Genomic DNA, 22,880 nt, shown 5'->3' with positions numbered 1-22,880 from the left:
AGGTGCCAGAATCAAAGTCCATCATCTTCAGCTTTGTGGTGGCCTGGTCGAGGAAGAGGTTTTCATCCTTGATGTTGTCCTGGCTGTCTCCAGCAGCAGCAGTCCCACCTGGCACAGCTTCTCCAGGGGCTGCTTCTCTTTCCCTGGGAGTGAGACCAGGCTGTCAGTGTTCTGCCCAGGGCCCCAGCTGGCAGTGACCCAGGACAAGCCAAAGCAGCTGGGATGGCAGCCAGCAGTGCTGGGCAGAGCAGCTCAGCTCCAGCACAGGGGCTGTGTGTTCCCATCTGATGACCCCTGTGCAGTGTCACAGGCAGGACAAAACAGTCTGGGTCCTTTGCTTCTGATTGCCAAGGCATGTGTGGAGCTGGAACTTACCAGGGCCCTGCATCGCTGTTTCTGTGGCTCTCTCCCTTCTTCTATGGCAGATGACTATCCTGCATCCAGGGATGACACAACAGGTCTTCTACTGAAGGCCGGTCCACATCCAGCATGGATAAACACTGCCGGATGACATCTTGGCACTCTGGCGAGAGAAACCAGAAACCGCTGGTCAGTTGGAGAAGGCTCCTGCCTGCCCCACTGTTCCCATTCTCAGGCCATGCTGCATTTGCTCAGAGCTGGGCCTAAACTTTCCCAGGAATTCCCTGTTTTGGAGGAAAGCAGGACAGCAGGACACGTGCCACCTCCTCAGCAGCTGCCACAGCCCACTGCTGTGTCCCAGCACTGGCATTTCCCCCGTGCCCAGAGATGAGGATTCACCTTGAGAGAGCCGTGGTAGCAGCGAGAGCTGATGGTCCCAGCTGATCTTGTGGCCCCTCCTGAAAGGGTGCTCCCCACACACCATCTGGTGCAGCAGGATGCCCAGGGACCAGACGGTAGCTGGCTGTCCATAGTACCAGCCAAACTGGTTCCATTCCGGGGGGCTGTATGACGGTGTTCCTATGGAATACAGATGGAGTTCATCGGGGGATGCTGCTACTCCCAGAGCCTGGCCCCAGCATCCCTGGGCATGCAGGGGCTGCCCCAGTGGCACGTGGTGTGACCTGCTGCCCTCTGGCCAGCACCTGGGACTTGTGTACAAACTTAGGGTTGGAAAAGAAGCCACTGGTGTCGGAAGGTGGCAGTGGAAGCCCTGGTAAGGCCCAACCATGACAAGCAAAACCCACTCAGTGCTGGGGAAAAACCATGCCTTACTCGTCCCTGCCTGCATTGCCCCAAAAACCATTATGAACCCAAAGCAAACCAGGCAATCACAGCAGTCCAAGCCCTTTCTCACCTGCTCCCCAAACTGGCTGGTGCACATGTTCTGGCTCCCCTCTCAGACACCCCCACCCACGGGTGCTTCTGTTGGGCTGGCTGCCCCAGCCCCAGCCCCAGTCCCAGGCAGAGTGGCTGGCAAAGGCTGCCAGCAGGGCTGGAAGCTGGTCCCCCCACCCACTTGTGTTCAAAAGCAACTGGGCTGAAGACTCAGTGCCATGAGTGGCAGGGAACCCCAGTGCCACACCCAGGCTGGGCTGTGAGATGTTGGGCCAGGAGATGTCTGCAATGGGGAGCACACCCCTGCAAGGGCTCACCTGCAAAGTGAGTATAGGCTGTGTCTTGTAGGTAGGTGCCACAGCCAAAATCAATCAATTTGGCCTGCCCGGTGGCCAGGTCAAGCAGGATGTTCCCTGGCTTGAGGTCGCGGTGCAGGACCCCGCAGCTGGTGCAGTGCCGCACGGCCTCCAGCACCTGGCGGAACAGCTCCCGCGCCACCTCCTCGCACAGGAACCGCCGTGCCCGAATGAAATGCTGGAGGTCCTGAGAACGCTCCGGGCGCTCCATGATGATAATGATGTCTTTGGGGAGCTCCAGCCACTCCAGCAGCTGGATGACACCAGGGAAGCCAGTGGAGACCTTGTGCAGCAGCACGATCTCCAGTGGTGCGCTGGTGCCGTTGGGCTGTGGGAGGAGCACAATGTTGTCAGTGAGGCTGAGGCCGTGCCAGGGGTCAGGGACCCCTCAGCCAGCCCGGGATGCTCTGTGCCCTTTGCTGGCCCCACGCCCGCTCTCCCTCCAGGCGTCCTGGCGGCTTCCACCCTGCCAGGCCTCAGCTCTTCCCTGCCCGGCATGGCCCAGCTTCTCCTGCTGGCCCCGCTCACTCACCAGCTCACCCCAATGCCGGACACGGTTCCGTGGCACCCTTTTGATGGCCACCTGCAAGCCAAGGGGAGCAGCAGGCTGAGCTCACTGCCTGCCCTGCCCAGCCCCAGCCTCCTTCTCCTTCGCCCTCCTCCTCCTCCTGCGCCCCTTCCTCGTGCACCCACCACCGGCCCTGCCGCTCACCGGGGCACGGTCTGAGAGCCGTGTGGCCGCCCAGACGCTGCCGAAGCCGCCGTGGCCCAGCAGCGAACCCAGGCGGTTCTGCTCCTGGAGGGCCTGCTGCGCCTTCCCTGCCGGCGAGACGCGGCTGTCAGCGCTCGGCCCGGGGCCAGGAACGGCCCCCGAGCGCCCCTCGAGCGGCCCGGGCTGGGCATCCCCAGGCATTTGCTCCTGGCAACGGGACAGCAGCGGCTCAGGGCCAGCGGCCGCGCTGCCAAGCGGAGGAGCTTGGGCTGGGAAAGCCGCAGTGGAGGCGGCGGGAGCGGCCGCGCCGCCTGTGTCCTCTGCGGGCCCAGGGACGAGCCGGGGCCGGGGCCGGGGCCGGGGCCGGGGCCGGGGCCGGGGCCGGGGCCGGGGCCGGGGCTGGGGCCGGGACCTGGGCTGGGCTCGGCACAGGCGCAGCCAAAGGCCAGCAATGCTGCCCCAGCCCCAGGCACTGATGCCCGCCCAGCAGCGCCATCGCCAGCATTGCCAGAGCCGGGCGAAGGCGAGACCGCGGCGGGACGCCCGGGGGCAGGGACGGGGCAGCCCCGCCCGGGGCCGGGGGTGGGCCCGAGGCATGGCCCGGCCCAGCAGGGGAAAGGGAGACTGGGTTGGGACGGGGACACTGGGAAAGGGAGAGGCTGCGGGACTGTGGGAGAAGGAGAGGGGAAGCACGGGTTGGTCAACAAAACCGCTTTTTTCTTCACTGCTGCTGCCGCTGCTGCCGCTGCTGCCGCTGCTGCCGCCGCTGCCGCTGCTGCCGCTGCAACTGAAGCTCCAGGGCCGTTTGTCCCCTTGTCAGTTTTTTCCGTTGCCCCCTCTGCCTCGCACCGAGCCCTGCACTCCCCGGGGCAGCCCCTGAGCCTGTCCAAACACGGGAACTTCGCCGTTTTCAGTCAGGGCCCAGTCTTGACTCCTGCACAGTGACAGAGGAATCCCCTTGGCTGTTACTGTGCATTGTCCCTGCTGAGGGTCAGACACTGTCACAGCACATTCCCTGAATGCAGAATTTGAACCTGACCCAAGCACTGCACTTGTGTCTCCGGCATTGCTTTCCAAGAAAAACGGGAAGGCAAACTGGATGTAGCTCATGGTATTTTGCAGTGTCTAAATCTTGCCAAGTCTTGGATGTCAGAGGTGAGACCCATTTAGAATTAATGAGATGAAGAAGTAGTTTAAGATGGAAAGTGGGACAGAGAAATAAACAGAGGAAAATATCTTGGGTTGTTTCTTTCCACTTTCATTTCATTTCCGAAATGCTGTTTCAGCTTTCCCAGAATCTTCTCCACAGTCCTGTCTGCTCTTTCCAAGAACCTTTCCTGGAGAACGAGTTGCACCATCTGTCACAAGATATCCCACCCATGCAGCTTCTCTTGACTTTCCACAACATGCGTGAAGCAGGAGTCTTGCAGCAAAGCAGGAGAAAGGTTTTGAGAATTTGACAACTTTTTCTTTCCTTTCCCCATGTGGGATGGGGAGTTGTGCCATTGGGAAGGTTTTCATTGTTCCTGTTCTACCCGAAGCAAACAGGACGGGCTCCCAGGGGTACCTACTGGGAGTCTGTTATTGTCCACCCAAGCAGGAAGAAGAGGTGGACAACTTCTTCTCTAAGAAGCTGGAGAATGTTTCAGGATCACCAGCCCTTGTTCTCGTAGGTGACTTTAACCTACCAGACATCTGCTGGGAACTCAGTACAGCGGCAAAGAGGCAGTGCAGGAAGGTTTTGGAGTGGATGGAGGAGAACTTTTTGTGACAGCGGACGAGTGAGGCCAGCAGGGGAGGGACTATGTTCGACCTGTTGTTTGCAAATAGAGAAGGGCTGGTGGGAGATGTGGTGCTTGGAGGCTGCTTGGGGCACAGGGATCATGAAATTACAGAGTTCTCAATATGTGGTGAAATCAGGAGGGACATCAAAAAGATTTTTACATTGGACTTCTGGAGGGCAGACTTTGGTCATTTTAGGAGACTTATTCAGAGAGTTCCTTGGGAAGGAACCCTTAAAAACAGAGGAGTCCAGGAAAGGTGGGTGTGCTTCAATGCAGAGATCTTGAGGGCACAGGAACAGACTGTCCCTGTGTGCTGAAAGATGAGCTGACAAGGCAAACGTCCAGCCTGGATGGGCAAGGAGATTTCAGAGGAACTTAGGAATAAAAAGAGGATGTATCATTTTTGGAAGGAGGGTCAGGTCTCTCAGGAAGTATTTAAAGGATCATGTAGGAAAAAACTATTAGGGAGGCCAAAGCTCAGTTTGAAGTCATTTTGGCAACTTTTGTAAAGGATAATAAAATATGTTTTTACAAATATATTAATGGCAAAAGGAAGGGAAATACAAATCTTTTTTCTTTATTGGATGTGGGAGGGAACTTAGGAACTGCAGATGAGGAGAAGACAGAAGTGCTTAATGCCTTCTTTGGCTCAGTCTTTAGTGGGAAGACGGCTTGTCCTCAGGACATGTGATGATGTCAGCTCCTTTTCCTGCGAGGAGGAATCTAACACGGCCCTGCTTCCAGTGCCGCCCTGAGATCCGCCTCCTTGCTGCATCACTTGCACCCTCCCTGCTCCGCCTTCGGCCCCGCCTGCCTTCTCGTCTATTGCCATGGCCCTTGGGTCTGGCAGCTGAGGCACTTCCTGGTTGCTTTCATTCTGCTTGGGAGCTGGAGAAGGCATTTCCTGCCCTCTGCCCGCACAGCCGGACAGGGACGAACAAAGGGAAGCTGTGTTCTCACTCTCGGAATGCACGGAATGCAGACCAAAGAACCACATTATTTTAGACAGCCTTTTTATCTCTTTTGGCTCGGAGAGGGACGATTTTGAAACAGAAAGACAGAGAGACGTCTTTTCTGTGGCTAAAATTGCAGTTTTACAGTTCGCAGTGAATGTTTGCAAGGTATTTATCGCTTTTTTCCAAATTACACCTAATTCTGAACGATTCTTTGCTCTTTTTCCTTGTAAAACTACAGCGTCTCATATTAATCTTCCTTTTTCCTTCCATCCTGCTTCACTAAATAAAAGTGAGGGCTGATGTAATTTCCCTTTCTTCTGAGCCCATTGGGTCGACTGATTTATATCAGAGTCTTTAAGTTTTTCGCCTCTTTTCGAGACAATGGACGCCAAGAGCTGCACGGCAGCTATAAAATCTCGGTCCATTTGTTTGTAAACTTGTGTATCCATCCGCGTCCGCCGCTCTTACCTTCTCTCCGCTGACAGTGGGTGGCACTGTATCCTTTCCGAACAGTCCAGTCGGCAGACGCTCCCCGGCCTGCCCCGCGAATTTCAGGATAGGGGCCCGCAAGCGACGCACTCGCCTCCTAAAACCAAAACGGGGGCTTCTCTCATTCAAGCTAGTCGCATTCAAGCTAATCGCATTCAATCTAATCGCATTTAAGCTGATCACATTCAAGTTAATAAACCAGGCTCAGTCCCTGTTCGGGCAGCATTTATAAGCTGAGGCCTGGTAGACCGGGGGCTAGAGCAACGTGAGTCCGACCACTATGGTTATAAGCACGTACTCCGGTTTATTTCCCGAGATGGCGGGTTATATACAGAGAGAGTCGTTTACAGTTAGCAGATGCATTCTGATAGGCAGTGAGAGTACAGAAGTATGTAAGCTATTGCAGTTTAAGGCAGCCACCGTGTCTTCTCAGTAACTGTTCTATGCTATTAGCACTCCTACCTTAACACATTCCCAATACCAGATAACCTTATATGGTACTACGTATGTTGGACGTACGAGGCCTACTAGGCCCAGGCCTGAGGCCTGGTCTTAGGCCCAGTTGTGGATAGCTCTACCTTATGATAGAAGCCATCCTGCTACACTGCTGAGCCACTTGGATGTTCAAAATCCATGGGCCCAGATGGGATCCAGCCCAGGGTGTTGAGGGAGCTGGCAGATGAGCTTGTGAAGCTGCTCTCCATCATTTCCCAACAGTCCTGGCTCACTGGTGAGGTTCCAGAGGACTGGAGGTTGGCCAATGTGTTGTGTGACCCCTGCACCATAAGGGTAGAAAGGAGGATCCTGGTAATTATAGGCCAGTTTGATATGGGAAACATATCTAAAATTCAGAATTTTAGAAGCATTTAATGTGCTTAAGCAGATGGAGGGGAAGCAGAAATATACAGCTTATTTAGCAATCCTGTAAAAGCAGAAAAACAACTTGTAACAGAACACATGAGGTTTTAGTTGCTAGGTAAAGGCCACAGAGATAAGATGTATATTGTGTATATTGTGAAAACTCAGTAAAGCAAGACTTAGGTATAGTGAAAACCCCATAAAGCAGAACCTGTGGCTTAAGAAATCAGAAAGAACCAGGCTCGTGGTTTTGGCCAGGACAAAGTGACCTGGGAGTTAGCCAAACTTTCACTGCACCTGCCCAGAGGCAGAGGTCAAACAGTGAACAACTGAGGAAGACCTCTTACTTCATCAGAAGACCCCAGCCTGCAACCACCAGGAGATGTGGCACCAGAGAAGGCTAATTATAATAGGAAGTGCAAGGAGGAGGAGAGTGGGCAGAGAATGGGTGGGGAGGGAGGGGTTGTTTTGTGGGATCTGAGTGTATTTAAACCTTAAACCTGTCTCAACCAGGTACGCAGGTATGGTGGAAAATCCCCCTTGTGTCCCAGATGGAAATAAAACATACCTGCTTTACAGTTTGAATTGTTAAATCCTTATCCCACAGCTCAAGTCAGCCTGACCTCAGTACCCAGTAGGGTACTGCAGCAGTTTATACTGAGTGTCATCACACAGCACCTACAGGATGGCCAGGCTATCAGACCCGGCCAGCACGGGTTTAAGAACAGAAGGTCGTGTTTGACCAACCTGGTCTCCGTTTATGACCAGGTGACCCGCCGGGTGGGTGCGGGAAAGGCAGTGGATGTTGTGTACCTGGATTTCAGCAAGGCCTTGGACACTGTCTCCCACAGCACACTCCTGGAAAAGCTGGCAGCCCACAGCTTGGACAGGAGCACTCTGTGCTGGGTTAAGAACTGCCTGCATGGCTGGGCCCAGAGAGTGCTGGTGAAGGTTCTGCATCCAGCTGGTGGCACCAGTGGTGTTCCCCTGGGGTCTGTGCTGGGGCCAGTTCTGTTCAATATTTTTATTGACGACATGGATGAGGGGATTGAGTCTTTCATTAGTAAATTTGCAGCTCACACTAAGCTTGGACCGTGTGTCCATCTATTGGAGAGTAGGAGGGCTCTGCAGAGACCTGGAATGACTGGATGGATGGGCAGAGTCCAATAGGATGAAGTTTAATAAGTGCAAGTGCTGAGTCCTGCATTTTGGCCCCAAAAACTTCCTGCAGCACTCTAGGCTGGCAAGAGAGTGGCTGGACAGCAGCCAGGGAAGGGGACCTGGGGCACTGCTGGACAGCAGGCTGGACATGAGGCAGCAGTGTGGGCAGGTGGGCAAGAAGGCCAATGGCTCCTGGCCTGGATCAGGAATGGTGTGGCCAGCAGGAGCAGGGCAGTGTTTCTTCTCCTGTACTCGGCACTGGTGAGGCTGCACCTCGAGTGCCGTGTCCAGTTCTGGGCCCCCAATTTAGGAAGGACATTGAGACGCTTGAGCACGTCCAGGAGAGGGCAACAAGGCTGGTGAGGGGCTTGGAACAAAAACCCCTGTTAAGAACGGCTGAGGGAGCTGTGGTTGTTTCGCCTGGAGAAAAGGAGACTCAGAGGTGACCTAATCGCTCTCTACAATTCCCTGAAGGGTAGCTGTAGTCAGGTGGGGTTTGGTCTCTTTCTCCAGACAGCAGCTGACACAACAAAAGGACACAGTCTTCAGCTGCCCCAAGGGAAATACAGGATGGATATTAGGAAGAAGTTTTTCACAGAGAGAGTGATAAAGTATTGGAATGGTCTGCCTGGGGAGGTGGTGGAGTCACCATCCCTGGATGTGTTTAAAAAAAGATTGGATGAGGCACTCAGGGCACTAACCCAGGTTAAGCTGAGGTGTTTGGGGCATGGGTTGGATTTGATGATCTTGAAGGTCTCATCCTACCCAGTCATTCTGTGAATTCGGTAAGAAATTTAGGCTCAGCTCTGGTGGCTCATTCCATCCTGGCCCAGGGCACAGCATCAGGAAGGTCTTTGCGTTCCAAGGCTTTGCTGCAGCCAAAGAAATCTCCTGGCTCAGGGTCACCTTTCCTGCTCAGCCAGACCCAAGAGTGCTGCAGCAACAGCAGAGAATGGCAGCATTGCCATGGGCTGGCACAGCAGGGGGAGATTTCCCCCTTGAGAGTGGCTCATATTGCAGTTTTTGCATTCAGGCAGCTGCAGATCCCTCCGCTTTGGTTGCACAGCAGCTGGAAATGCAAGTGCAGGAGCTCTGTTCATGCCCAGCCACAGCAGGTGACAGCAAGGACAGGCTCCTGGCAGCGTCACATTGGTAGGCAGCTCCTTCAACAAAAGCTGGGGGCTGGAACTCTGTGCAGAAAATGCCCTGATGGTCTCTGCACCCAGGCAAAAGGAACAAAGTTTCAGTTTTGGCCTCTCTAGAGAGCACCAAAATGATTCCTTTTCAGGGCAAGGTCGCATTGCCGGCTGTTCCCCAACCCCCAGAGGAGAGCCCAGGGGCCCAAGGAGCTGCGAGCGGGGACTCTGCAGGAGCCGGGACAGCGAGAGAGCCCGGGCTGAAGGTCAGCCCCGGGGCGGGCAGGGCCTGGGAGGGGGCACAGCCCGGGGGTCCCGCAGAGCCTCCCTGCTGCAAAGGCCCGGCTGGGACAGCGGGGCAGCTGCCGGGAGCCGTGTGCCAGGGCCGGGCCGCGGGCGGGTGTTCAAAGCGCCTCCAGGGGAGCAGCTTTTTGTCCCGGCCCGGGGGCATTCCCGCGGGGTCGGGGTCCCTGCGAAGGCGCAGGAGGGCAGGGTGGAAGGGGTTAGTTTATGGGTTTGTTTTTGGATTATTTTTTGTGGGGGTTGATGGCTGGTTGGGATTTTATTGTTTTGGGAGGGGATACGGGCAATGGTTTTTTGTGAGATGCCCCCGGCAGTTTGAACCCCCTTGGGTGCGGGGAGCGCTGGCGCAGCCCCGGCACGGGCGGGGCGGCCCCGGGCGGGCTGTGGGAGCCGGGAGCGGCCGCCCGGGCCCGGAGCCGCCGCCTTGGGCCGGGAGCCCCCCGGGCAGAGCTCTGTGCTCGGGGCCCAGGCCCGGGCGGCCCGGGGAGCTCTCGGTGGCCCGTGGGCCCCGGCGCAGGTGGGTCCGTGTGGCCGGGCTCCCAGGGGAGCGGAGCGGCCCGGCCGTGGCCGTGCGGGGCCTGTTGGGGCTCGGGGGGCCGGGCTGGGCCGGGCAAAGGCTGAGGGAGAGCGGGGGAAGCGTTGGCACAGAGGCCCCGGGCTCCCCGTGCCCCCCTGGCCACGCAGCCGGGCTCGGGGGCCGCCTCGCTCAGACCCGGCCCCAGCTGCGGGGGTCCCCGGGGCCCTGGGGAGGGGGCGGCGGGGGCTGGCGGAGCTCTGTGCCCGGGGCTGGGCGCGGCTGCCCAGGGAGCGGGGCATGCAGGGTCCCCCCGTGGTGGGGCTTGCTCTGCCCGGCTCAGGGGCTGCATTGTCAGCCCAGAGACACGTGGGGATCGCCCGGTACCAGCAGCGCTGGGAGGCAAACCCGGGAATGGGGGGAGCAGAAACGGGCAGTGCGAGAGCTGGGGCTGTTCCAGAAGCCTGGACAGGTTGGGAACAAGGACAAGGGGGACCCATGGATACCCCAGGACTCTGAAAGAGGGACTCTGGATAGTGCTGAGCCCAGGGACACCTGTGATCCCCAAGTGGTGAGCCCGGAGAAGGGGAACCTCCTGGATTCTCAGGAGCCACAGCAGCCCAGAGAGGGCCAACACCAATACAAACTTGACCCGGGGCAACACTGACAGGGGGGCCTCCAGGACCCCAAAGTGGAGAGATGAGAGAGAAGAAACTCATGGTTGGGTGTTTTTGCTGAACCTTGGTCACTTGGTTATTTTGGAGAAATGAATCTTTGTGTTTTGGAGGTTTATATGGGCACCAGAAGCCCAGTGACTTCTAGAGATGGACTTGGGCAGGAGGAACCCCCCAACCCAATGTGCTCATATACTGTATTTTTCCCCAAAGCAGAATTTCCCACTCCCAGACCTTGACCAGATGGAGAAGGCAGCTGCAAGGAAGAGGAAGATGGCCAGGGACAGCCAGGCAGGTGAGGAGGAAGTCAGTGCCCCTTTGCCCCTCTCTCCTGCTCCATCTCCCAGCCCAGCCTGGCCCCGGCTGCAGGACAACCCCGCTGCTGACGCCGTCCTGCCGGGGATGCACTGGGGGGATCTCCTTGCCCTTCCCTCTGGCATGGAGGCAAATCCCATCCACTCCTTGTGCTTCCTCCCCTGGACAAAGAGCTGAGGACAGAGACCAGGGAGGACAAATCCCCACGGCAGAACCTCATGGAAGAGGCTGTTTTCAGCGGCTCCATGGTGCAGGATTCCAATGGGGAAGAAAAGTCACAGAGATCCCGCAGGAGAAGGGGCTCCAAACCCATCTCAGAGTACTCAGAGGAGGAAAGACCCACCCAGTGCCAGGAAGGTGGACAGAGCTTCAGCCAGGGCTCTGAGCTGGTGGTCCAGGAGCAGCTTCATGATGGGGAGAAGCCCCACAAGTGCTTGGAGTGTGGGAAGAGCTTCAGCTGGAGCAACACCCTGATCCAGTACCAGATGATCCACACCAGGGAGAGGCCCTCTGAGTGTTCTGAATGTGGGAAGAGGTTTCAGACCAGCTCACACCTCCTCAAGAACCAGTGGATTCACACAGAGGAGAAGCACTTCTGCTGTCCTGTCTGCAGGAAGGGCTTCAAGAACAACTCCCACCTCGTCACCCACCAGCGCATCCACACCGGAGAGAGGCCCTGTGAGTGTCCCCAGTGCAGGAAGAGCTTCACCCACAGCTCTCACTTGACCAGGCACCGACAGAGGCACTGGTAAGGGAAGCCCTGTGAGTGACTCGACTGTGGGGAGAGCTTTGTGTGCTGCTCCAACTCTATCCTGCATCAGGGGACCCACGTTGGGCAGAGCCCTGATGACCCACATTCCCTGTGATCTGCACTGGGGAGACACTGGGCTGGTGGTCCTTTTGTTTGGTGGTCCCTAATATTCTTTTGATTCCTCTTCATCCCTTTGAAACAGACAAAATTGGGATAAAAATGAACAAATTCATCAAAGGCATCTAAAGCCTCACTTTTTGCTAGTTTTTCGAGGGGATCTGGGATTCAGGGGGATACTTGGTAGGATTTAGGGGTTTGGGGGTATTTGCTGTCATTTTCTCCATTTCTTGGCACTCAAAGAGATGAGAAGGTTTGATCTGTTACCTCAAGACCACTCAATGCCACTGAAACCTATTCAATCCCACCCCAAAATTACTTGATTTCAACAGCCCCTCAGGGTGGAACGGGGTTGGAAGGACTTTGGTGAAGTGTGCTGCAAATCAGGAGGGGTGAGATGGGCATTGGGTGAGGGGGGTGGGTGGGATGGGGTTTGGGAGGGGTGGGATGGGGGAAATATGTCTTGGGAAGGGGGTCCTGATGTCCAGGAGAGGTGGGATGGCTTTGGGTGGGGATTGGGAGGGTGTGGTGAAGTCTGGAATGAGAAAGCCGAAGGCTTGGAATGATGAAGGGAGAGGGAACCCATTCCTGAGGGAGTTTTTGGGTATTCCACATTCCTAAAGGCATTTTGGTGCATCCCAGGTTTCTGAGGCGGTTTGGGGGCACTCCCCAATTCTTGGCAGGGGGTTCCTGAGAGCAGCTCCATGGAGCCCCATTGCCAGGGGTGGTTGCTTTGGGCACGAGCTCAGAGCTGCAGCCAGAGTCCATTGCCTTGGTGCTGGAGAGCAGAGAAATGATGAAAGGCCTCAGATATCTCCAGGGTGTGTTTGGGGGCCCAGGACAAGTTCTGCACAGGTGGGACAGTCACTGCCCCAGCCCCAGCCACTGCAGCCTCTGGGCCAGCCCCAAAGTGGCTGCCAAGCCCCTGGCACCCCCAAAACCCCACCTGTGAGAGGGACCAGAGCAGGTGAGGCTGTGACACGGCTGTGACACTGACAAGTCCCACGGGCCCGGAGCTCACAGCAGCTGAGATGGGCTGGATCCAAGGTCTTGGCTGTGAATGTCTCTCTCTCTCTCTTCTCCTGACTTCCTCTTCTCAAAATATGGATAACTTGAAGTTGTAGGGTTTAGAGTTTTCTGAGTCAATGCTTTGTAAAGTGCCTTACCATAATTCCAGGTTTAATATAATTTATAAGCTGGGTACTATTTCTGTGTAAATGTTTACATCATAGGTTATAACTTAGGATAAATACTGTTCAGTGCTGTTCTTTTGTTAAATTGTGACGTTTAAGGTGTAAGTTAAGGTTAAGGTAGAAGCTAAGTCCTGTTAGTTTGAGCTCTGTTCAGCTTTTAGGCCATGTTCCTTTTATCCTTGCCCTCACTGTCCTTGTCACACACACACAGAGGGACAGTTCTCGGTTTGTTTGTGGTTTGATTGCTGGATTTGGTTTGGTTGTGTTGATGCTTTCCTTCCTTGGTGTGCCCAGAGTGTCCAGTCAGGGGTAGAATGACTCTTGCCAAGGAACTTTGTCATGCCTCACCACCTGTGCTCCTAATTGGTGACTTCTGTCAAATATGCTAATCTGCTAAACTTATAAAACTGTATTGACTTCATGGGGGGGTTGGGTGTTTTGTGGACATTTTCTGTATCTGCCCCTTGGAGGCCTCCAATAAAGATCAGCCTTTCTGTTACCTCCTCTATAATATTATCTCCAAAGGGTGTTACTTTATTTCTAGGTTCTGTAAGGCATCAACACAGCGGGGTCTCAGGGCACCCAGGAGACCACAGTGAGACAATGACATCTTGGGGAGCCAAGTGCCAGCTGCAAACACAGCGGGGCCTGATGGAAGCCAGGCGCCACTTGGAGAGTGCCAGGGCACGTGGCACTCAGTGCCCGCTGTGACACAGCACAGCCCCATGAGCTCAGCAGACCACTGTGACAACGTGGAATCTCAGGGATGCAAGGCTCTACTTGGGCAGAGTGGGGTCTCCTGGGACACAGGTGCCACTGGGGCATTGCCAGCTCTTGTATAACCCAGTGCCCCTTGTGACACAGGGCAGCCTCATGGAACTGTCCTGGGGATGGTTCATAACCCATCACCATTTTGGGTTGTTTTTTGTTTTGTACCAGGAATGGTCACTGCCTCCCCTCCCTGCCTCTGGGAGTGCTGCAATGGGTGGAGGGGCAGCCCGGGGTCCTGCAGGGGTTGGGGGACGGGGGCTGCTCTTCCTTCTGGTTGGGGGGATTGACTCAGTGGCCACGTGGCACAGCGCATCTGATTTGAGGTCTTGTTGCCCTGTGGTTTTGGTCTTTTACTTTTTTCCTCTTGTTTTTTTTCTCCTCTTCCTGCTTGGGTGGACGATAACAGACTCCCAGTAGGTACCCCTGGGAGCCCGTCCTGTTTGCTTTGGGTAGGACAGGAACAATGAAAACCTTCCCAATGGCACAACTCCCCAGCCCACATGGGGAAAGGAAAGAAAAAGTTGTCAAGTTCTCAAAACCTTTCTCCTGCTTTGCTGCAAGACTCCTGCTTCACACATGTTGTGGAAAGTCAAGAGAAGCTGCATGGGTGGGATATCTTGTGACAGATGGTGCAACTCGTTCTCCAGGAAAGGTTCTTGGAAAGAGCAGACAGGACTGTGGAGAAGATTCTGGGAAAGCTGAAACAGCTTTTCGGAAATGAAATGAAAGTGGAAAGAAACAACCCAAGATATTTTCCTCTGTTTATTTCTCTGTCCCACTTTCCATCTTAAACTACTTCTTCATCTCATTAATTCTAAATGGGTCTCACCTCTGACATCCAAGACTTGGCAAGATTTAGACACTGTAAAATACCATGAGCTACATCCAGTTTGCCTTCCCCTGTTTTTCTTGGAAAGCAATGCCAGAGACACAAGTGCAGTGCTTGGGTCAGGTTCAAATTCTGCATTCAGGGAATGTGCTGTGACAGTGTCTGACCCTCAGCAGGGACAATGCACAGCAACAGCCAAGGGGATTCCTCTGTCACTGTGCAGGAGTCAAGACTGGGCCTTGACTGAAAACGGCGAAGTTCCCGTGTTTGGACAGGCTCAGGGGCTGCCCCGGGGAGTGCAGGGCTCGGTGCGAGGCAGAGGGGGCAACGGAAAAAACTGACAAGGGGACAAACGGCCCTGGAGCTTCAGTTGCAGCAGCAGCAGCGGCAGCGGCGGCAGCAGCGGCAGCAGCAGCGACAGCAGCAGAAGCAGAGAAGAAAAAAGCGGCTTTGTTGACAAACCCCTGCTTCCCCTCTCCCTCTCCCACAGTCCCGCAGCCTCTCCCTTTCCCAGTGTCCCCGTCCCAACCCAGTCTCCCTCTCCCCTGCTGGGCCGGGCCATGCCTCGGGCCCACCCCCGGCCCCGGGCGGGGCTGCCCCGTCCCTGCCCCCGGGCGTCCCGCCGCGGTCTCGCCTTCGCCCGGCTCTGGCAGTGCTGGCGATGGCGCTGCTGGGCGGGCATCAGTGCCTGGGGCTGGGGCAGCATTGCTGGCCTTTGGCTGCGCCTTTACCGAGCCCAGCCCCGGCCCCGGCCCCGGCCCCGGCCCCGGCCCCGGCTCGTCCCTGGGCCCGCAGAGGACACAGGCGGCGCGGCCGCTCCCGCCGCCTCCACTGCGGCTTCCCCAGCCCAAGCTCCTCCGCTTGGCAGCGCGGCCGCTGGCCCTGAGCCGCTGCTGTCCCGTTGCCAGGAGCAAATGCCTGGGGATGCCCAGCCCGGGCCGCTCGAGGGGCGCTCGGGGGCCGTTCCTGGCCCCGGGCCGAGCGCTGACAGCCGCGTCTCGCCGGCAGGGAAGGCGCAGCAGGCCCTCCAGGAGCAGAACCGCCTGGGTTCGCTGCTGGGCCACGGCGGCTTCGGCAGCGTCTGGGCGGCCACACGGCTCTCAGACCGTGCCCCGGTTAGCGGCAGGGCCGGTGGTGGGTGCACGAGGAAGGGGCGCAGGAGGAGGAGGAGGGCGAAAGAGAAGGAGGCTGGGGCTGGGCAGGGCAGGCAGTGAGCTCAGCCTGCTGCTCCCCTTGGCTTGCAGGTGGCCATCAAAAGGGTGCCACGGAACCGTGTCCGGCATTGGGGTGAGCTGGTGAGTGAGCGGGGCCAGCAGGAGAAGCTGGGCCGTGCCGGGCGGGGATGAGCTGAGGCCTGGCAGGGTGGAAGCCGCCAGGACGCCTGCAGGGAGAGCGGGCGTGGGGCCAGCAAAGGGTGCAGAGCATCCCGGGCTGGCTGAGGGGTCCCTGACCCCTGGCACGGCCTCAGCCTCACTGACAACACTGTGCTCCTCCCACAGCCCAACGGCACCAGCGCACCACTGGAGATCGTGCTGCTGCACAAGGTCTCCACTGGCTTCCCTGGTGTCGTCCAGCTGCTGGAGTGGCTGGAGCTCCCCAAAGACATCATTATCATCATGGAGCGCCCGGAGCGTTCTCAGGACCTCCAGCATTTCATTCGGGCACGGCGGTTCCTGTGCGAGGAGGTGGCGCGGGAGCTGTTCCGCCAGGTGCTGGAGGCCGTGCGGCACTGCACCAGCTGCGGGGTCCTGCACCGCGACCTCAAGCCAGAGAACATCCTGCTTGACCTGGCCACCGGGCAGGCCAAATTGATCGATTTTGGCTGTGGCACCTACCTACAAGACACAGCCTATACTCACTTTGCAGGTGAGCCCTCGCAGGGGTGTGCTCCCCATTGCAGACATCTCCTGGCCCAACATCTCACAGCCCAGCCTGGGTGTGGCACTGGGGTTCCCCGCCACTCATGGCACTGAGTCTTCAGCCCAGCTGCTTTTGAACACAAGTGGGTGGGGGGACCAGCTTCCAGCCCTGCTGGCAGCCTTTGCCAGCCACTCTGCCTGGGACTGGGGCTGGGGCTGGGGCAGCTAGCCCAACAGAAGCACCCGTGGGTGGGGGTGGCTGAGAGGGGAGCCAGAACATATGCACCAGCCAGTCTGGGGAGCAGGTGAGAAAGGGCTTGGACTGCTGTGATTGCCTGGTTTGCTTTGGGTTCATAATGGTTTTTGGGGCAATGCAGGCAGGGACGAGTAAGGCATGGTTTTTCCCCAGCACTGAGTGGGTTTTGCTTGTCATGGTTGGGGCTTGCTAGGGCTTCCACTGCCGCCTTCCTACACCAGTGGCTTCTTTTCCAACCCTAAGTTCGTACAGAAGTCCCAGGTGCTGGCCAGAGGGCAGCAGGTCACACCACGTGCCACTGGGGCAGCCCCTGCACGCCCAGGGATGCTGGGGCCAGGCTCTGGGAGCAGCAGCATCCCCCTGATGAACTCCATCTGTATTCCATAGGAACACCGTCATACAGCCCCCCGGAATGGAACCAGTTTGGCTGGTACTATGGACAGCCAGCTACCGTCTGGTCCCTGGGCATCCTGCTGCACCAGATGGTGTGTGGGGAGCACCCTTTCAGGAGGGGCCACAAGATCAGCTGGGACCATCAGCTCTCGCTGCCACCACGGCTCTCTCAAGGTGAATCCTCATGTCTGGGCACGGGGGAAATGCCAGTGCTGGGAGACAGCAGTGGGCTGTGGCAGCTGCTGAGGAGGTGGCACGTGTCCTGCTGTCCTGCTTTCCTCCAAACCAGGGAATTCCTGGGAAAGTTTAGGCCCAGCTCTGAGCAAATGCAGCATGGCCTGAGAATGGGAACAGTGGGGCAGACAGGAGCCTTCTCCAACTGACCGGCAGTTTTTGGTTTCTCTCGCCAGAGTGCCAAGATGTCATCCGGCGGTGTTTATCCATGCTGGATGTGGACCGGCCTTCAGTAGAAGACCTGTTCAGTCATCCCTGGATACAGGATAGTCATCTGCCATAGAAGAAGGGAGAGAGCCACAGAAACAGCGATGCAGGGCCCTGGTAAGTTCCAGCTCCACACATGCCTTGGCAATCAGAAGCAAAGGACCCAGACTTTTTTGTCCTGCCTGTGTCACTGCACAGGGGTCATCAGATGGGAAGACACAGCCCCTGTGCTGGAGCTGAGCTGCTCTGCCCAGCACTGCTGGCTGCCATCCCAGCTGCTTTGGCTTGTCCTGGGTCACTGCCAGCTGGGGCCCTGGGCAGAACACTGACAGCCTGGTCTCACTCCCAGGGAAAGAGAAGCAGCCCCTGGAGAAGCTGTGCCAGGTGGGGCTGCTGCTGCTGGAGACAGCCAGGACAACATCAAGGATGAAAACCTCTTCCTCGACCAGGCCACCACAAAGCTGAAGATGATGGACTTTGATTCTGGCACCTTCTTCAAAGCCAGGCTCCACAGTGAATTTGCAGATGAGTGCACACACAGGGGGATGCTCCCAGATTTGGGCATTGCACAGGCTGGCCGGGAAACAAAGGTTCCCCCTTTTGCTGGGGTGGAAGCACCTGATTTTTCAGTGGGCTGCCAAGCTGCATTTTGGCAGGGCTGGGGGGCATGAGCTGGGGTGGGTGTGAAATGGGTGTGGGGTCCTGGCCCTGCCAACAGCTCCCAGTATCCACTGTGCCATTTCCCTCATTTTCCCTTTTTGTCTGTAGTCTATTTTTGTTAATTTGCTGTTTGTTTCTCTAAAGGAAGCGTTCTAGGTGTTGTCCAGTCTGGACGGGGAAGTGCTTGGGATCAGCCGTGCCGTGGATGGGCCGTGCCCTTGGAGAAGGCTGAGGACATCGTTTGGGAGCAGCTTTTCTTCCAGCGGCGGATGGCGTCAGGTGGGTCCCGTCTTCTTGGCCTGGGTGGGATCAGAGCTTTTGGGAGATGGCAGCCAGCACAGGAGCATCCTGCTGTGGGCAGCTGCTGAGGAGGTGGATGTGCCACAGCTGGCTGCAGGCTGGGCACATGTCCTGCCCTCCTGCTCTGCTGCCAAGGGCAGCAATGATGGGCAGCTCTGGGCACCGCTCTGGGCACGGCCAGCATGGCCAGGGCACGGCGGGCACTGGGACAAGGGGGACAGGAGCCTTCAGCTGACGGGCAGGTTCTGGTTTCTCTCCTTGCAGCCAGGCTCTGCGGATGCTGAGGCTGCTCTGGGCTCTGTCAGGGCTCTGCTGGAGCTCAGCCCCAGGCCAGAATCAGCCAAAGAAGAAATGGTGTGACCTGCAGCAGAGACTTGCTTGAGCACTTGGGCAATGCAGCTCAAGTTTGCAGAGTGTACATCTCCAAGGGAAAACATCACACCCTCCAAAATTAAACTTGTTCAGTAACTTCTGAAATGCAATCAATCTGGGATGACCCCAAATGACATTTATCAACTTGCCCAAGGTGTAGCTCAGCCCTTCCCTGAAGATTTCTCTCCCCCACCTACTTTTAAATTTCACAACTGCTCCCTCCTTTCCCCCAGTGAGTTCCCAGCCCATCACAGTCTCCGTCACACTGTTGCCTTTCTTGATGGCCTTCACCACAAGGAAGACCAAACCCCAGGTTTAGGGCCTCATCCTGTCACTGGCTGAAGAGCAGCAATATCTCCGAGGTCCTGTGGCATTTTAGTGTCAGTGAGAGCTGCTGTCCAGCCCTCATCTCTCCTCAGTGCTGAGTTCCCACTCCCTTTTCCTTGTCCTTCCAGCAGGATGAGCTCTGTGAATCCCCTTGAGCCTCCCCACTCTTCCCGCCCACCCACCCACCTCACTAAGGTTAAGCTGAAGCTTCTTTGTCTCCTCTGGCACACCAGTGCAGTCCCCTCTGCAGGGAGCCCCAGCCCCAGGGCACAGCACACAGCAGTGCAGTGCGGGCTGGAGCAGCTGCCCTGTACCCCTGGCTTGGCTGTTTGTGGCAAGGAAATGCTCCCTGTTTGCAGCTCTCCCTGCAGGATGGCCCCAGGGCAGAGCCCAGCCGGGCTCCCACTGCATCCCCTGAAGCTTGGGGCAGGCAGTGGTGCCAGGGCTGAGGTTCATGGGCTGTCGCTGGGAGCCTCGCCCTAAAAGACACACAGAGCCACGAATCTGGGGAGATCAGAGCAGCAGGGAGAATCTCCTGCTTTGTTTATTACTTCCTATTATATACTTTTAGCAAGGTGATCATGGATTGGAGAGTGGCATTCCCACCTCTCAACGGCATTGGTCAGAGGGACTGTCATTCAACCTCCCCTTGTCTTGGAGAAGGAATTCAAAACAATAGCAATATTTACAAAACACAATCTCCTTGTTTACATGAACGAGCGTGAGAAGGTGCACACTTCTACTTTAGTATGAACGCTCAGAATACTGGGAGAATCTCATGGTGACAATGGGGCGCACCCAGAGCTGTGGCTTGCAGTCAGTGTTTGCAAGGGTTGTGTTCTCATCTCCTGCAGCCTGTGGGGAAAACAAACTGTGCTGCCAGGCCAGCAGTGCTCCTGTGGGCAGGGACAAGGCTGAAGGGCTTTCCCATTGCAGAGGAGCTGGCACTGAGCCTTGTCAGGGCCTGGCAGGGCTGGAGCCGGGTCTGGCCTGCTGTGAGGGACTCGCTGCCACCAACCGGCCCCACCCGCCGCGCTGCGTCCTCCAGGGACAGAGGGGTCTGTGTGTGCCAGGGGCTCTGGGATGTCTCTGTGTGCATGGACAGAAGGGTCTGTGTGTGCCAGGGGCTCTGGGATGTCTCTGTACCCAGGGACAGAAGGGTCTGTGTGTGCCAGGGGCTCTGGGATGTCTCTGTACCCATGGACAGAAGGGTGTGTGTGTGCCAGGGGCTCTGGGATGTCTCTGTGTGCATGGACAGAAGGGTCTGTGTGTGCCAGGGGCTCTGGGATGTCTCTGCCTGCATGGACAGAAGGGTCTGTGTGTGCCAGGGGCTCTGGGATGTGTCTGTACCCATGGACAGAAGGGTGTGTGTGTGCCAGGGGCTCTGGGATGTCTCTGTGTGCATGGACAGAAGGGTCTGTGTGTGCCAGGGGCTCTGGGATGTCTCTGTCTGCAGGGACAGAAGGGTCTGTGTGTGCCAGGGGCTCTGGGGTGTCTCTGTCTGCATGGACAGAAGGGTCTGTGTGTGCCAGGGGCTCTGGGATGTCTCTGTGTGCATGGACAGAAGGGTCTGTGTGTGCCAGGGGCTCTGGGGTGTCTCTGTCTGCAGGGACAGAAGGGTCTGTGTGTGCCAGGGTTTCCATAATGTCTTTGTACCCATGGGTATGGAATGAACACAGAGTGAAAGTGTCAGTCACGTTGCTTGCACACTCCTTCCTCTTTGCACAAGACACATCCATGCACACCCCCATGTATGGATATACTAAAAGGATAGGGATGAATAGAGATTTCCCACAGAGTTCTAAGTTTGGAATAACTCACTTGTAAGCCAGTGGCCAGGGCAATTTTTCCCAGCTCAGTGTGAGTAGGTGTTCAAGAGCTGAAGGGAGCATCATTCAGAAGCAGTTTCAGGATTTCTAGGCAGGAAGTTACACCATCCGTGTAACTCACTGTATTTATCGGGATGGATTCTGCTGGTTCTTTAGGAATATGGAGCAATTGAGACACAAGACTTGGGAAACTCCCAGCTCTGTGGATTTGTGTCAAGGGGGGAGCAGCAGAAACACTTTGTGTCTGCTTTGGGGGATACAGGGTGCAAGGAGCTGGGGTGGCAGAACGTGACCTGGCATGTTGGCAGGTGAAGTCCTGTTTCATGAAATCCCAGAGTGGAACAGGACAAAGCTCCAAGCACCCCCAAGCCCACTGATGAAGTCTTTGTGATGCTGCAAATTCTCAAGGAAAGGCTGCTGCCACACAATCCACTGGGATTTACAACTTTCAGTTGCAACTCTAGGTCGAAGTTTCAAACTGTAATATTTTTTACCCTCAAGATACAGTCATGCACAATCCATCTGTCAGTTTCTTAATGCTTCAACAACAATTTCAAATAACTTAATATTGGAAAGAAAACCCATAATCTTTTAAAAAAGGATACTGAGGTCAGTGAGATGGATCCATGCCATCAAAACATTCACAAATTAAGTAATTTAGTTGTCTTTTTAAGAAGATCAGCTACCTCTTAATCTAAAGTTACAGAAGATTTTTCACTGCATGTTTGTTTTTTGTTCTCCCTTTCTTTTTTCCCTGTTTTTTCCTTTTTTCTTTTCCTTGTTAAGCAGATAACACATCCTAAAAGAGGAATGTACAGCAAAATGAGATACATTTTGGATAAACAATGAAAATGTAGGCTCCTCCTCTGTTTGCTTTTGTCTGGAAACCCTGAAGAAAAAGATCTAGCAGAGACCAGCAGAGGTGTAAAGTGGTTGCTTTGGACTAAACTGGAGTTCAGCACTGGTGACATCCTGATCCAGTCAAGAGTTGCAGAATTCCTTTGCACATCTCGAACCATGTGTTTGCAGGCACAGCACCTGCAGTGCTGACGCACCAATGCACGTGAATAACTCTGTTATTCCCTCCCAGAATTTGGGCTGTGGCCAAGAACGAGGTGCTCCAGTGCTTTGCTGCTGGTTCCCATGTGGAGCAGCTCCCTTCCCGCTGGCTGAGCTGCTCAGGCACAGCCCGGCAGCTCCTGGCCCTGCAGGGCTGAGGCTTTTCCCCATTGCTGGGCACAGACTGATGGAGCAGCACTGCTGAACACGGGCACACACAGAGGGAGCAGAAGCAGCTGCCTTTGTGCACTTGCAGCTCCAAGGCCCAAACTCTGAGCAGACAGAGCTGCAGGAGTCTGGCAGGCTCCCTGTTTGCTGTGCTGCCCCACTTGTGCCCAGCCCAGCTCTGCAGGGCAGAGGGAGAACAAGGGGCAGCTCCCTGCCAGCCCCAGCCCAGGGACCCCTGCGGCCCCGGGGCTTGGGGCACTGTCAGCACCCGCTGCTGCAGCCACCGCCTCTGCTGGCACTGCTAGCAACAACCAACCTGGGGCTGAGCCCAGGGAGCAGCAGCAGGGCCTGGAGCTGAGCCCTCCCTCTGGGCAGGGCTGCACAAATGACCCCCACAGCAGCAGCAGCAGCACATGGAGCTGACTTTGAGCACAGCCCTGCCACTCTTCCCTCCCGTGTGCGGGGGTGTCACAGCAGCCTGAGGCACCTGGGAGCCCTCAGGGCCAGCAGGGCCTTGAGATGGCAGCCCTGGGCTCCTGGGGGTGTGCAAGGAACAGAGGTGGGGACTTCCTCTCCATGTGCAGCTTCCAGATGGAAAAGGCTGCTGTGCCCAGGCAGCTCTAAGGACAGAGAAATGAGAAGCTCGACCACTGGATCTGTGCCAGTCCCACAGTCCTGGGCAGCAGCCACCGAGCACAGGGGAACAGAGGGCACAGCACGAGGGACAAAAGCAGGCAAGGTCAGAGCCTGGGAAGAGCCAGAGCTGGGAGCAGGAACAGCTGCTCCATTGCACTCTTGGAGAAAGCTCTGGGCTGGTTCAAAGCCCTGAAAGGTGTGAAGGGCAGAGGGGAGGCCACACCAAACAATGCTCCTGTTTCCACACCCTCCCCTCTCAGTGTCCATGAAGGAATTGCATGAACTCTGTTCTTCTCTCGGAGTCATCTCGTTCAGCATGAGCAGCTTAGCACCAGGAGCTGAAGGAGCTGAAGCCTTAGGCCACAAGAGCTGAGCAAGAGGAAACTTTTTGACCAAAGTAATGC

General features: G+C 56.4%; 2 protein-coding genes across 2 annotated transcripts; one reads left to right on the top strand and one right to left on the bottom strand.

Annotated features, from left to right (window-relative positions):
• Nucleotides 1-416: 416 nt before the first annotated feature.
• LOC134562171 (serine/threonine-protein kinase pim-1-like) lies at nucleotides 417-6,149 on the bottom strand. The gene is made up of 7 exons (XM_063419596.1): nucleotides 6,133-6,149; nucleotides 5,534-5,651; nucleotides 2,326-2,949; nucleotides 2,146-2,196; nucleotides 1,575-1,941; nucleotides 760-939; nucleotides 417-523 (listed from the first exon to the last, which is right to left on the bottom strand). Exons 1-7 carry the CDS (start codon nucleotides 6,147-6,149, stop codon nucleotides 417-419), a joined length of 1,464 nt encoding a protein of 487 aa, XP_063275666.1.
• Nucleotides 6,150-10,760: 4,611 nt separating this feature from the next.
• LOC134562170 (serine/threonine-protein kinase pim-1-like) lies at nucleotides 10,761-17,201 on the top strand. Its single transcript, XM_063419595.1, has 7 exons — nucleotides 10,761-10,834; nucleotides 11,129-11,263; nucleotides 14,691-15,291; nucleotides 15,421-15,471; nucleotides 15,676-16,042; nucleotides 16,679-16,858; nucleotides 17,095-17,201. Exons 1-7 carry the CDS (start codon nucleotides 10,761-10,763, stop codon nucleotides 17,199-17,201), a joined length of 1,515 nt encoding a protein of 504 aa, XP_063275665.1.
• Nucleotides 17,202-22,880: the final 5,679 nt, after the last annotated feature.

The sequence above is a fragment of the Prinia subflava genome, chromosome 26, assembly GCF_021018805.1.
Source record: "Prinia subflava isolate CZ2003 ecotype Zambia chromosome 26, Cam_Psub_1.2, whole genome shotgun sequence".
Classification (NCBI taxonomy): Eukaryota; Metazoa; Chordata; class Aves; order Passeriformes; family Cisticolidae; genus Prinia; species Prinia subflava.
This window is presented reverse-complemented; position numbering and strand designations above follow the sequence as displayed.